At 35.7% G+C, this 14,455-nt stretch overlaps 3 protein-coding genes across 7 annotated transcripts in view; 1 reads left to right on the top strand and 2 right to left on the bottom strand.

Annotated features, from left to right (window-relative positions):
- LOC141453471 (uncharacterized) overlaps positions 1-2,603 on the bottom strand; it is a 291,215-nt gene extending 288,612 nt beyond the window's left edge. The window contains exon 1 of one of the 2 annotated variants that reach the window (XM_074126767.1): positions 2,107-2,603. The gene's annotated coding sequence lies outside the window, so the exon portion shown is untranslated. The remainder of the gene's footprint in view (positions 1-2,106) is intronic. The other variant, XM_074126774.1, reaches the window with a different exon arrangement.
- The window catches only part of LOC141453470 (uncharacterized), a 337,574-nt gene that overhangs the window by 297,806 nt on the left and 25,313 nt on the right, over positions 1-14,455 (top strand). The window lies entirely within an intron of this gene.
- On the bottom strand, positions 12,463-13,972 carry LOC141452182 (lipase member H-A-like). The gene is made up of 2 exons (XM_074124102.1): positions 13,827-13,972; positions 12,463-13,162 (listed from the first exon to the last, which is right to left on the bottom strand). Exons 1-2 carry the CDS (start codon positions 13,970-13,972, stop codon positions 12,463-12,465), a joined length of 846 nt encoding a protein of 281 aa, XP_073980203.1.

Genomic DNA, 14,455 nt, shown 5'->3' on the forward strand with positions numbered 1-14,455 from the left:
GAGACCCAATAAGCTAAGATGTAATGTGGTACTGGGTTCGATTCCCAGTCTAGGCCAGAGATTTCATTTAATAGGTTAATTTGAGGAATATGTAGTAAAGCATGTTTGCTAGTCGCCTTCGTTCGGTAGTTGGATGAAAGCCCCCGTCTAATAGAATAAGCGTTACTTTATTTTAATTATTTTTCTTTTTACTCGCCAGACTCGAACTGTGGTTCTCTCACTTACTAGACCCTAAAGTTTGGTGTTTCGAATCTTTTTTCTGTTTCTTTAGTATTCCAACGTTTTTTATAGCATAATACAATTTTATTTCTCTACTGATCTGCCCTGAAGCAGATTTTTTATTTTTGTAAATCCACTAGAAACAAGAATGATATTTTCATTTAGAATTTAATTTTGGTAAAGAAACGTAAATATTAGATTATAGTAATTGCATTTAAAATAGTTAAATCTTTCCAATTACTGATTATGTTGTTTACTGAAATAATAATGTCTGACTAGTACAGTTAATTTTTTACTTTTTCTGAGAGTATGTAACAAAAATCTTCACAGATTGGAATCGGTGGGATTAAAACAAAATCTATATTTCTTTTAAGTTCTAATAGAGGGCCTGAAATTAAGATTTTGATCCTAATTGGGAAACCAGAAATCCTACAGATTTTTGAGGAACTTTCCCCTCGTAAATTCTCGAAGATTCTCTTTAAACTAGGTATAATTCCTTCCAAGGAATCGTGGGCAATGAAAAGATGGGTTAGCGACAGAGGTTTCAATACTTCGTAGACGGTTAGTCTCAAGTTATTTAACTGCTAGGATCAAAGAATGGAGGAGATTAATAGAATTGGAAATGAGATAGCACCAAATAAACCTTGCGCTCAGTTCTAGTTAAGTTTAAGCCTAAGATTTCCTTCTGGGTTTGTTAAGTGTTGTAGGAATTAGCTGAGGATTTTAATGATGCTCCACTTAGAGGATTTCTGGACATGCACCTATGGCTCGTCTCTTGTTCGACTTGAAGAAGGTTATTCGGCTGGCACAGTCTAAGATTGTGGAGCGTTTGTGGCACACTATCTCGGAGAGTGCTTAGGCACTTAGGTGGGTCCACATCATAAACTTGTCTTTAATGGATTAGAAAAGAGAGTGGTAGGTTTAAACCATGCGAGAGTTGGATGGTGTTAGGGTTTTCCATCACAGATGGGATAGGGGCCCATCTGTGACCTAGGTTGTAGTCCTTAAGACTTCTTTCTCGCTAGTGTTACGTCATGTTATGTTTTTTGTGACACTTATTATTAATAATTAGAACGCATTGCAACTACGTTTTACGGATTTTACACATTTTAATCAATAAATTTTCTCTGAATTTTACTAATTGTGCAAACAGCTTATCTATTATTATGCATTAGATATATTAACGTGCTCCATAACATTCATGATTTCGACCATCCTAGTGAATTTATTAAAAGAAATGGAAAATAGAGAAGTGAATAACGTTTCGGATTCGTTTGGTGTTGAATTTTATTTTTCAATATGAAGTGATAAAGCGTAGTAAATGGAAACGTTACGACCAATGATGAATTGCCTCCGATGATTTGTGAAAATCCAATCAGAAATAAGAAAAATATGCGTGAATAAAAAAAAAAACGAAAAATCAAAACATTTTATAATTTATATAATTAATAAGACTTATTTTTCATAAGCTGCTGGCTCTTAGCTTTTCTCTTCCTAGGAGCTTCTTACAGTTCATTGTCCAGGGATGGACAGTGTAAAGAGAGAACACTGCCCGGAAGCCGGCAGTGTACTGAAAGAAAACTCCGGGCGCTAATAACCTTAGATGTTGACGCACCTTAAATTAAATGTTTATTATCAAATTTACTGCAATTAATAATGCAATAACAACTCATTAAATGTTAACATTGCACATTAAATGCATCAGTGGTATAAATTCTACTGTTCAATATTTCAAGTTTCCTTTCATTTTCAGATGTTCTAATTGATAATCTTGTTTTGGGCTATAATTGTTTTAACTTCTCATTGATGTTTGCGAGAATTGAAATTCAGTATACCAGAAATATGGTATAAATTGAAGAATTTTTTTAATAAAAAAAATTGACTTACAGAAGTCATGTTAGTTTTGATGTTTAGTTGAAGTCTTCACCCTGTTTTGTTTTTTAAACTGGATTTTTGGTGATGATTTTGAGGACTTTAATTTAGTAAAAGAAAAGCCAAAAAAAAAAAAAAAATTTAAATAAAAAATGAAGGGCGCGAGCACACGGGAAAAGTCTCCAGTTTGGACACTCTCTCAAAAGTTAGAGATCACATAGGACACTGGGACACTGCACCACTGTACCGGGGACCACGGCCACATTATCTACCACCGTACCTCCTATCTTAGTCGGCCGACGTCGACGTATTTCTAACGGGTTGTGGCCCCCGTTTTAGTTGGAAATGCGCAAGTCTATAACTTCCCCCCGTGCTTCTTGTTGTATTTATGTGTGTGCGTTACGCCCTATCCTCAAGCCACCCTCCTTCTTAGCCACCCCCAATCCTCCCTTGACCTGTGTCTGCCTGCTTCTTTCACCAGCGCTATGGTGCGCCGGGTACTCGCTCTCTGTACGTCGGGTGTAGTGCGGTTTTGAAATAAAGCCACCCACCCGTTCGCTGCAAGGTAACCTCTACTGTAACATTTTACACTCTTTTTATGTAATATATATATACCACGCCTCTGATCTACTTGGTCACAAATCACTTCGGGAGTAAGAAATAAAAAAAAAGTAAGAAGTAAGACAAGAATGTCTTCTTTAGCCGATGCAATGCTAGACTTACGAGAGGTCGTTTCAGTTTACCAAGTGTACTGCAGACCCACCTAGGAACATCTGCGCGAACTAGAAGTATGTAATTATATTAAGGTAGGTCAAGTCTTAATTGTTTCAAGACTTTGTTTAGTTGAAATTTATTTGACTTTCTCTTACTAGGAACAGCGTAGCGTTATGATTTTAAATGGGTAGACTGAGTCGTGGAAACACTCTGTTCAATATTTAGTATTATATTTTGTACATCACAACTTTTCATATCTCTTTTTTTTTAAAAGTTGATTTCGATTTTGGGCTTTTATTTTAATTTTTTATTTTTTAAATGGTTGGTTAGTCCCCAAACTACTTAAATCTCTTTGATGTACGTAAAGAGAACACTATTTCTCACTAATCAGTGAGCTGTAAGAAGCTTCTAGGAAGAGAAAAATCTATGGGGCTAGCAGCTGGATTTGAACCCATGATCTTCGTGTTGGAATCCAGTATTCGCTAACCACTCAGCTAATCCTTTCCTCGGGAATTATTATTTTTAATCTATAATGAAGAAAATGCCGAGTAAACCACTAGGGAGGGCGATTAATCAATCCCCTGATTTTTCACAGGTCCCTTGGGCTATTTTTAAATTTTTTTTTTTTCATGAAATGAATTAATTTGGAAAAATACAGAACTAAATTAGAAATATTTACCCAATTATCTCTTTTATTCTCACTTAAAGAATGGGTGTGGATACAGTCTGTGATTGGACCCACAACTTTATCCCCCACTTCTAGTCCAGAATGAGGATATTCGTTATTGAAGCACCACTGTTGGATGAACATGGACCCTTTATATGGGTTTTCCTGGGTAGTTACATTGTTCCTGGGCCCGTAGAGAGTTTATTCTCTCCCCCTCTCACCCTCTCTGCAGATGGTACAAGATGTGGATGGCCTGCTCTTCGTTTAATTCTGGTTCACCAACACCAACTGACTAATTGCTGGTCGTAATGCAATGTCGGTTGCTCCTGACCACAGTTCAATATAATACCTCCACATATGTTTGCAATGCTGCTAGTTCCACTATAAACTATAATCAACATGAACATTGCTACACACATAATATACTTGTTTCACAAATTACAATAAACTAGGTTCAACCGTTTACAACATTACAAAGATTAATAAAATAAAATCTACAAATTTTAAGAAGCGTTAATTAAAAATCGAATAATTATGATTTTTATAAAAATAAATCTGTTGAATTAGCGAATTGGACTTTGAGCCATTATGTCTTCCCAATCCAGAGAATTATTTATAATCATTTGTAATCAAAAACAAAACATTCAGACTTGAACCAGCATTTCGAACCAAAATGGTTTACTATGGTCTGGGTAAACCCAACAAGATTTGAATTGAATTTTTGATTGGAAGTTATACTTTTTTTAATGATCTGAATTTTACAGCCCTCATAAACTGCTCCACAAAAAAAGTGGCGCACTTTGAAAAAAGCGTTTATTTTTTGTTTTATCACATTTTGGGCAAAGATTATTAGTTTTAATTATTTTCATAAATTGTCAGGGAACAATTAAGCGAATCAAGGCTCAAAGTTTCTTGTAAATAGAGAAGCAATTCCTCGTTAAATCCCCTTCGGTCTTTTTGTGTAAACAACAACATGAACTTTACCTCAACAGTAAATAAATTTATTGACCTCTACAGTTGCGTTTCGACTTTTTTCAAGCTGAAAGCATTGCAAACTCTGAATTACAGCAGAGCAAGTGGCCCGTATTATTGCATTAGTTGAGGATGGACAGAGTCAGCGGTACGCAGCTCGAACGTTAGGGTTGCCTGAGACCACCGTCCGTAGAGCCATCCATTGTTACCAGGAGACAGGCCTCTGCACTCGCAGACAAGGTTCGGGTCGACCAAGAGCCACAGAAGCATTTGATGACCGATTTATCAGAATTCACACTCTTAGAAATCGTACATCAACTGCTTCTGAAACAGCTCAAACACTGCTTACTGTTCGTGGAGTTTGACTCAGTGCCGAAACCGTATGAAGAAGGTTTGCTGAAATGAATTTACGCTCTAGGAAGCAAGCCTCGGGATCATTGCTCACCGTAGACCATCGGAGAGCCCGTCTAGAGTTCGCTAGGGAACACCGCAACAGGTCTGAGAACGATTGGAGAAACGTTCTCACTTCAGACGAGTCCCGTTTTGCTCTCTATGCACCTGATGGGTTTACCCAGTTTACCGAAGGCCTGGGGAGCGCTACGCTCCGTGCAATATTTCTGGTAGACTACCATTCGGAGGTGGTTCAGTACTGGTGATGGCTGGGATTTCTATGGAGGCTAAGTCTGAGCTCCACGTGTTCAACAGGGCAATCTTGAATGCAGATTTGTATGCGAGGGAAATTTTGCAGCAATATGTGATACCCTATGCACCATTTATTGGGAAGAATTTTATTTTTATGCGAGATAATGCCCGACCACACACTACCGCCTGTGTTGTTCAATATCTACAGGACACTAGCATTCGTGTTTTGAGGTGGCCAGCACGCAGCCCGGATTTAAATCCAATTGAACATCTTTGGGATGAGCTGGGTAGGCGATTAAGATGGAGAAATAATCCTCCCAGGAGCTTAGAAGAGTTGCGAGGTGCTCTGGTGGAGATATGGGAGGAATTAACACAAGATTCCGTGAGAAATTTAATAAGGAGTATGCCGAGGAGATTAGATGCAATAATGCGAGCAATACACGTTACTAAAATTCTTTTTCTCTTTTTTTAATCGGAAGAAATACATTTTTTTTTCAAATTTATTTTTTGCCGAGAAGTACTTTTTTGTTAAATTAAAGGTTTTCATTTCTTTTAAATCATTTTTTATTTTATTTTAGCCTTCCCGTAACTTTATACTTCTTATATTTGCTAACTAAAATAAAATGTAGAACAAAAAAGTTACAGAGAAAAAAAAATAACGCATTTTTAAAGTGCGCCACTTTTTTTGTGGAGCAGTGTATTTATTACCCTATTTTTTCCGCAAAAACCTCCTAAAAATTTACAATCCATCTAAGAATTAAGAGGCGAGTATATCTGAGAGAATCTGTTCAGTCTTGAAAAACAGGGTGCCCTAAAATTGCCTTTTTCCAAATAAAAAACTATTATGTTCATCCTTTATCCTATTGGTGCAATTTTCTTTGTGCTATTACCACTTCGACAAAATGGCGTTCCAGATTTGGTCAACAGAGGCCTATTAAACAATTAGAGTAAAGTAACGCCTATTTTTTCAGGCAGGCTTTAGGTCCAACCATCAAATTAGGTGTCGTGGACGGAGGCGACTAGCAAACATACTTTACTACAAAATTCTTCATATTAACACATTAAATAAAATGCAAGGCCTAGACTAGTACCGCAATACATCATAGCTTTGCGGGTCTAGCCTCTAACCGCTTGACTATCGTGGCGCCTCCTATTTAACATTCATAAAATGAGTTCCAACAGAATAATGCATTTTTAGTAGCATAACAGTATATACAAAAAAAATGTGTAGAATCACGTGATGCATAATTGTAGCATTTTATTTATAATCTTGGCTGATTATAGTTATCTTTGAAATTTATTTTCCAAAATAATGAATAACAAATCGTGATGAGATTGCCTATACGGTCTACGGTCGCACCCAAAAGACAAACAACGCAGCCAGATGCTAACAAACTAATTAACCTTTTCGGCCCCTCCAGGCAATTTTAGTACTTGCTTTCAATTTCTGGGAAACCTTTGATTACCCCGCTATATTAGACTATTTTCTTGTATTAATAATTTCTATCTATCTATCTAATTAAAAACAGGTATTCCAAAATGGTACCCATCCACCTAATGCGCTATCTTAGTCACACCCATACTCAGTTAATAATATACTGTAATTTCATTGAAATTTATGCACGACGTATGGCATAAATTAAGCAAGAATTTATTACAATGTAAAATTTAATTGTAATTACAGTGTAGCAATATAAATTCGCTTCAGCAAAACTAGTTTTATTATTTAAACTCTAATTCGGGCGGGTGTTTGTCATTAAGCGTGCATTTGTAAGCGGGAGATCGCCAGTTCGAATCTCCACGTGTACTTAGTTTTTATTTCTTAGAAAAAATATGTTAATAATTGAGCGCATACTTCGCATAATTGAGCCCCCTCCGTCTAATTGGTTGTTAGCCTCGCGTGAAAATAAATAAGCAATTATTTGACTTGTGTTTTTAACTCGTAATTCTTCTTTCTTCTGGAGATTTACTGTATACTTAAAATTAGCCATTTTAAGTGTGGTGAATTCGACAGTTCTCATTCCTATGCATAAAAAAAAAAGAGTCTGGACTGCATATGACCGTTTATTAAGTAATAATTAGCGATCATGAGTTTTTAAATGAGACATTTTTTTCAATAAAGGGATGACATGTAATTCTTCAAAAATACGACCGTAAAATTAATGTTATGATATGGCGCCCAGGATTGGGTTCCTGGGTTTCATGTTTCTTTTTTCTTTTTTTTACATTTCTTAGACTGCTAGGAGGTCATGAAGTAAATCTAAGAAATAAAGAAGAAATTTCTTGAGAAAGAATCTTGGGGCGTTGAGTACACATTCTTGGTGGTCGAAGGTTTAAGTAGCGTTATTATTAGTTTCGGGCGCATCGACTGTGGCGGTCAATAGCGCCCCATCACTATTGTTGCTATTACCTTTGGGCGTGTCAACAACTGAGGCGTCTAGAGCTTTTTTCATTGCATTAACGGTGCCTCCGGACAGTATACTATCTTAACAGACAACACTGCGTATCAACTGGCAGTAAGCTGTAGTAAGCTCCTAGGTAGAGAAAATCTAGGTGGCCAGCTGCTGGATTCGAAGCTAGGATCTCAGCGTTGGAATCCAGAATTCGCTAATGTTTAACAGAGAGAGAGATTCTTAGGTATAACTTTGTCAAAACGATTTCATCTAAAATTAAAGCAAAACAATGTTGTAATAGAGAACTCGGGATGGTGCCCGCTGCAGCTGTTAGGTTTTCTCTAACTTTAAAGCTCACTGCCCATAACTGGACAGTGTTATCTATAATGAGAGAACACTGTCCAGTTATGGGCAGGGCATAGAACTAAAAAAAAGATATTTGATGTGTTATAGAAAATAGTAAAATTAATTACATTTTTGTCGAATAATTAAGTTTTTCTTTTAACAAAGCAGTGTAACCTTTTGTGATGGTCATAAAAAGGGGTATCGAAACGTAATTAATTAATTGACTTCTATTCTAACTATTAGGAATCATTCTTTCTATTTTTGGTTTCATTTTTACTGATTCTTAGATCAAAATGAACACCCACTGTGCGTTAACTTCTATATTTAAGGACAACAAAATCTGAATGTCTGCAGGCCGTAGGGAAAAAAGAAATACTGTAAACTATTAATTTCACTACAATTTTAGAAGAATTTTAGTTTGCAAAGGAAATGACTTGAACCGCAGCCTTGATTACAATAATTTCCTACAGCTGCATAGATTTCGCTGACCTCAGCCTTGATTGTCCCTCTTTGTAGTTATGGTCCGTGCTAACTGTATACTAAAAGTTACACCGGTAATTTAAAACAAATCTCTAGTAAGTAGAGAAGGTCAAAGGGTTTTCTTTTTTCTTTTCAACTATAATGCTGCAAATTTCCCTGGTTAACCAGCATATTGCATGTCGTAAGTTGTAATTTTTAATTTTTTATAGGTGTTTTTACAGGCGGATGTATTTTTGTAGTTGCTTTTATCTGAAAATCTTTAATTTGTTAGGTTGGAAAAACTCGGAAATGTTTTTTTGGGCGCTATTAGTTGGTAAATAATTTGGTCTTTAGTTTATTATAGTTCTTGCTTGCCTCCATACCCACCTTAATGTCACTTTTCACGAAAAGAATTAGTCCAAACTTTGTGTCAGTCTATTTTGTTGTTTTTTTTTGAAACTCGGATTTTTCCATGTTTCATTGTACAGGTGACATGTCCTCGCCTTACAATCGTAACAACATTTAAAGGGAAAAATACCGAAGCAAATCTCCTCTACCTTCGTAGTAAAAATAACCTTTATTTCGTAAAAACAATTTAAGAAAATGTGATGAAATAATAATAGCAACTCAAAAACGGAGATCCCGGGTTCAAATCCTGTTGCTGTTCTCTTCCTAGGAGTTCCTGACAGCTCGCTGTAACGAAAGAACACCGTCTTGGAGGCGCCATTGGCCTCAGACGTTGATGCGCCTTAAATAAAAAGTGAATTAAAAAGAATAATATACTTATATTTTTATTGATAAAAGAAAATGAAAACATCAGTTTTCAAATTTTGGGCTAAGGCCTCTCCCCTTTCATTCCATTTTCCGTTATCTTTTGCCCATGGTGTCTACATTTGACCACTGGAACAGCTAAGGTTTATCCCGTTCATCTAGTACAATATTTACCTCTACTTCATTTGTTTCTAGCCGGACAACATTCAGCCACCTTCTTGGTCCAGACATCTTCTATGCGGTGAACCCATGTCCTGACCAATTCCATGCGAGCATGATTAGAATATCTGCTATTTCTATTATTTTTTCCTAATCACACACCTTACCGTCTCACCAAACAAATTTGGATGATAATTGAAAGTACGAACCCAGATCCCAGTCAGGAAAGGATGGAATAAACACACGTTCTTCCATGGATGAAATAAAAGACATTAAATCCCCAGCATGGCCGACCTAACCACATTTTCAGTGGATTAGATTTGGAATTTGGAAGGTTATATTTCTTCTAAAAATTGTAAGTCTTTTTGTGCTTGTCATAAAGAATAGTTAGGTAATCTTCATAAAAGTCTCATTTGATTAAGATAGAATTATAATTTAATTAAATTCCCCCCCAAACATTCAAAATCGAAAAACCTGATCTCAAAATACAGACTCTAGAACATACGCTTTTCCTTTATTTATTTATATTTGCAAACGGGAAATAGTAAAAAAAAACACTTCATTAAAGTGAAATTCAATTTGAGTTTTCTATAAAGCTTAAAAATGTGAAGCACAACTTTTGTGTGAATGGTTTGCCGTACCCATAATATATAGAAACAAATTAGGCGCCTTTGCTGTTGAATAGTTCATCAGCAAGGTTTAAAGTTATTTCATTTTTTTGCATATTTAAATTGCTATTCAGATTTACCTAGATGTAATTTAGTTGTATTTTTTGGAAATATTTTTATTTAATAGATTTCTGTAGGCGCCACGATAGCCGAGCGGTTATAGGCTAGACCCGCAAAGCTAAGATGTATTGCGGTACTAGTCTAGGCCTTGCATTCTATTTAATGTGTTAATATGAGGAATTTATAGTAAAGTATGTTTGCTAGTCGTCTCCGTCCATGACACCAACTTTGCAATATTTGGATGTAAAGCCTGCCTGAAAAAATAGGCAATTACTTTACTTTACTTTTAATAGATTTCTGGATGATATAGATAAGTATAATAAAGGAAATCCCATTACTAGAAAATTGTAAACTTGAAGAGATAAAGTGCCACGCTATCCAAAGCCTCAATCGGCCCATTATAGCCTAAGCTTTCACATTGTGAGTACTTAGAAAACCATTAATGGTATTGAACGATTGAACAGATGTTTCTTTGAAGATGATTTAGAGTTTACCACTGTGGATACGCCTTGATGGGCGAGTTAGAACTGTAGAAACTGTGCAGTATTTCAAAAGATAGAAATCTATATATTATTCAAAGTTGAGGTATTACGAAAAAACTAGCAAATATAATCTTTCAATATCTCTTTTTTGGGTGGCATGTACAAGGTTCATATTTCTCTCAATTGTAGAGGTAGATGGTCTATAATTGTGCCCAAAATACATACAGCATTCCGATTGATAGATGTGGAGATATTAATGATTCAAAGTTTAGATATTCTGAAAGACTAGCAAATTTTATCTCAGATTTAAACTAAGAAGGCGTGAGGAAATTATCTCAGGAGATGAGAATTTGGTTTTAAATTGTGGGTGGCAAAGAGAAACACCTGTAGGCGCGTCCCGCTAATTCCTAAACTGCGATTAAATCACAAGTAGATTTGCAATAAAATTTAACTGCTAAAATCTAAACATAAAGACCATGAAAAGTTAAAAGACATTAAAAGCTCATTCTACTGCATGATAGTTGTACTCATTGCAGTAATCCGATTATAACTCTTATTACAGTATAGCGTGATATGCTGCAATGGATAACCACCATCATCATGCAGTTTACATGTAAAGATAAACCAGGGTAGAGAAAATGGTTGCTAGGAAAATCGGAAAATTGAAGCTAAGTCACGAAAGTTATGGTTGAGATATATGCAAATGCGAACTGGTGGAAACGATAGAGTAAAGGAAATTCTGCAGTTTTCTTTCGCGATTTAGAGATTTAGATTCGAAGATTTCATTCGTTTTGTTTTATTTTATGTTCTTTCCAATTTTTAGAGGAAACGGAAATAAAAAGATGGAAGTACTTTTCATGTCTTTGTTTTGCGAGGAATGTTATCAGATTTCACTATTCCTATTCTCGCCCTGTGCTTTTATCAAAACAAACATCTGCTTCCTGGAGATTATGATTCTTTATTTGCATCAAATTTCTTGGGTTATCACAAGTTTAGGCAGCAAATATCTTGTCTTTAACCATTCCCTGATTTGTTCTGTTTTGCACCAAAAAAAAAAAAAATGGGATATTTTGAATTTTGTGGCCATTTATCCATTACCTATAAATTCTGAGGCCATATTAGCCTATTATAATTGATGCTTCTAATTGCCTGTTGCATAAACTTGTGGGACCAACACAACATTTTAGTGGAACATTTTTGCTAAAGAACTCCTCCAAATGGAATGTGTTGTTGAAAAAATTTATATTCATTACAAATTTTGGCTGATGTTTTTTAAATCGAGAAACGTGATCGATTTCAAATATCGATTTCACATTTAGCATAGTTTTTGTTATTTATACGATTTCACTGTGTTTAAAATAAAACGAAATCTGTTTGTTGACGATCGATCTTAAAATATTTTTTCTATCTTAGAATTTTGAAACGATTTTACTTTCTATTAATATTTATAGTTTTTTTGAATCCGTATTTTTTTGAATAGCATTTTAAAAGAAAACTAATCCTCTATCTCGGTTTGCTTATAATCGAATTTTTTGGGGAGAGAATGATGCAAAATTCGAAGAAAATCTTTGTTTTTTTCGAGGCAATCTCAAGATAAAAAAATCCCCTCCGTAAAGTGATAATTCCAGCTGAGGGATACTCACCGCAATTATTTGTCACATCGTGCTGAAAGAGCCAAATTAAAAACAACAAATTTCTTCTTCCTAATATTTTCCAGTTTTTGATGTACTCGTAGTTTAATCGGACGTACGCTACCCACAGACAGATAGACCATGCCCCCCAAAAAAACCACCTTGGCGATTTCAAAGGGTTTTGTTATGTCATTTCCAAGTTCTTATTTACCAAGATTTTGATTTTGATTGTAGGAAATTTAGGGAGCACAATAAATACGTAATCTTAAGTAAAAACTTAATGGATTTATTTATTAAAATTAACTCATTATCATAAAATGGTCATTGGCGCATACAAAATTAGTTCTAGATAATAAGTAGTTAAAACAGTCATCTGTATTATTTTAGCTGTGCTTCCTTCCGTTTTAGTCAACTAGCTAACTTAAGAGATGATGACCTATACTTTCCAAATGGACTTTTTGAATTCGTATCAAAATAGAAATTCCCTTTACGAGTTTTGTCTGCGTTGTGGTTAGCTAGTGCTAGAAATGGACCTTTGCATCCTCCTAGCTGATAGTCCTCGTGAGAGGTACACAGTCTGGCCTTAAATCCTCGCCCATGACTTAACAAAGCTTCACTGTAGTAGAGAAACGCTCTTCTATGGCTACAAAAGACATCCAGCGTACCACAGCCTGGCTGGGGATGTTGTCCGCCATTTGCATACAGATCTCTTAATCCTATTGGTCGACTAAAGCCTAAAGTACCACCGCTTGTATGCACCACTTCCACAATGTTTGCATCTGTGGCGTCCAGTCTGTATCTAGCTGGACTTTCTCCAAATAGTGGATAAGCTGGATCCAGAGCTATAATTCTGGACACTCTTGAACCTGTGATCATGCCAGCTTTGCCGGCCACATGACCGCCTAGACTGTAGCCAATCAGTTCTGTCGTTGACAGATTTGTGCCCAGTGATAAGAGAAATTCACCGACAGTATGGCCGATTCGTTGAGTATTTCGTGCTGCTTCATAATAGTAAGGTTCTGCAGCCCATTTTGACCAATCAACTTCTATTACGTTGCAATCGCAGATTTGTAGATAAGCTTTTCGTAACATTGGTATTGCAAATGACCTGGAAAAGAAATTCTTTCGTTATTTAATACCACTTACTTTTTGCTGTAATTGTTACACGCTCGGTTTTAGCCTAAATCCGTCACTAAAAGATCATGTCTTTACTAATGCAATTTTTTTCGAAACGATTGAATTCGTCACATTGTTCCTGAATACCCTTAGGGTATCCTCCTACTTACACGCCTAAATTTCTATCAATTTTATTCAAAGCATTTTCCTCGAAAGTAAAGTAATTGCCTATTTTTTCAGACGGGCTTTACTTCCACCTAATTAGGTGTCGTGGACGGAGGCGACTAGCGAACATACTTTACTATAAATTCCTCATATTAACCATTAAATTAAATGCAAGGCCTAGACTAATACCACAACACATCTTAGCTTTGCGGGTCTAGCCTATAACCGCCTAACATACTTTTCTATAAATTCCTCATATTAAAACATTAAATCAAATCCAAGGCCTAGACTAGTACCACAATATATCTTAGCTTTGCGGGTCTAGCCTCGAACCACTCGGCTACCGTGGCGCCTTCCTCGAAAGCTTGATTATTGCGGCTTTGTACTCTTTCAGATACGTATTTATACCTTTTTACCTGTAGAGGGAAAATTGTAAAATTTGATTCAACAAGAGGAAAAACAAAAAAATTCTAACTTCATTCAATACTTACTTAGCAGGGCTTTCCCCAAAACCGTGGATCAAAATTTTGGTACGTTTCTCTTTTTTGTAACTTTTAAAACCATTGTCTCTATCATAGAGTTCACCAACAGCCAAGTCTCGAGTATGTAAAATATAATTGACTTCATCAGCCGGCATAGTGTCATCGATCTTTTCCCAATCGATAGTCGCACTTCCATTATAATATTGTAATGAATAGTGCGCATTATACAATATATATGAAATCTTAAATAATAATAAATTATACTTAATAGTTAGCATTCTTGATGAGATATCCCTATTAGACGGCTAATTAGTCTCGAGATCACAGCAAATAGAGCCAAGTATGCGCCATCATAACAATACTAGAATCTATTTAGATTTGCTCATGATGGACACAATAATCGACTTGAGTTCACCTCGTTTCTTTTTGGTCTAACCACTAACTGGGACTGGCAAGTAAACCGTCACATACTATCTTCCTGTTTTAATATTTATATGCAGAAAATGATGATAGCCCATAGTTTATCTGTTTAAACAAAGACAAATACCGGAAATACCGGTAATCATAATTTATTGCATGTTGCTGACTTGTTCGTACATTTTATTGAAATTTGAGAAATGAAGCCCTACTTATTTCCG

The sequence above is a fragment of the Rhodnius prolixus genome, unplaced genomic scaffold (genome assembly GCF_049639745.1).
Source record: "Rhodnius prolixus isolate KJV_2025 unplaced genomic scaffold, Rpr scaffold_3, whole genome shotgun sequence".
In the NCBI taxonomy this organism is placed as follows: domain Eukaryota; kingdom Metazoa; phylum Arthropoda; class Insecta; order Hemiptera; family Reduviidae; genus Rhodnius; species Rhodnius prolixus.

Excerpts from the sequence above, each read along its gene's own strand:
- LOC141452182 (XM_074124102.1), bottom strand. The coding sequence starts at position 13,972 with ATGCCGGCTGATGAAGTCAATTATATTTTACATACTCGAGACTTGGCT. Across the intron at positions 13,163-13,826 it reads TTTGGGGAAAGCCCTGCTAA|GTCATTTGCAATACCAATGT; the intron begins GTAAGTATTGAA and ends TTTCTTTTCCAG.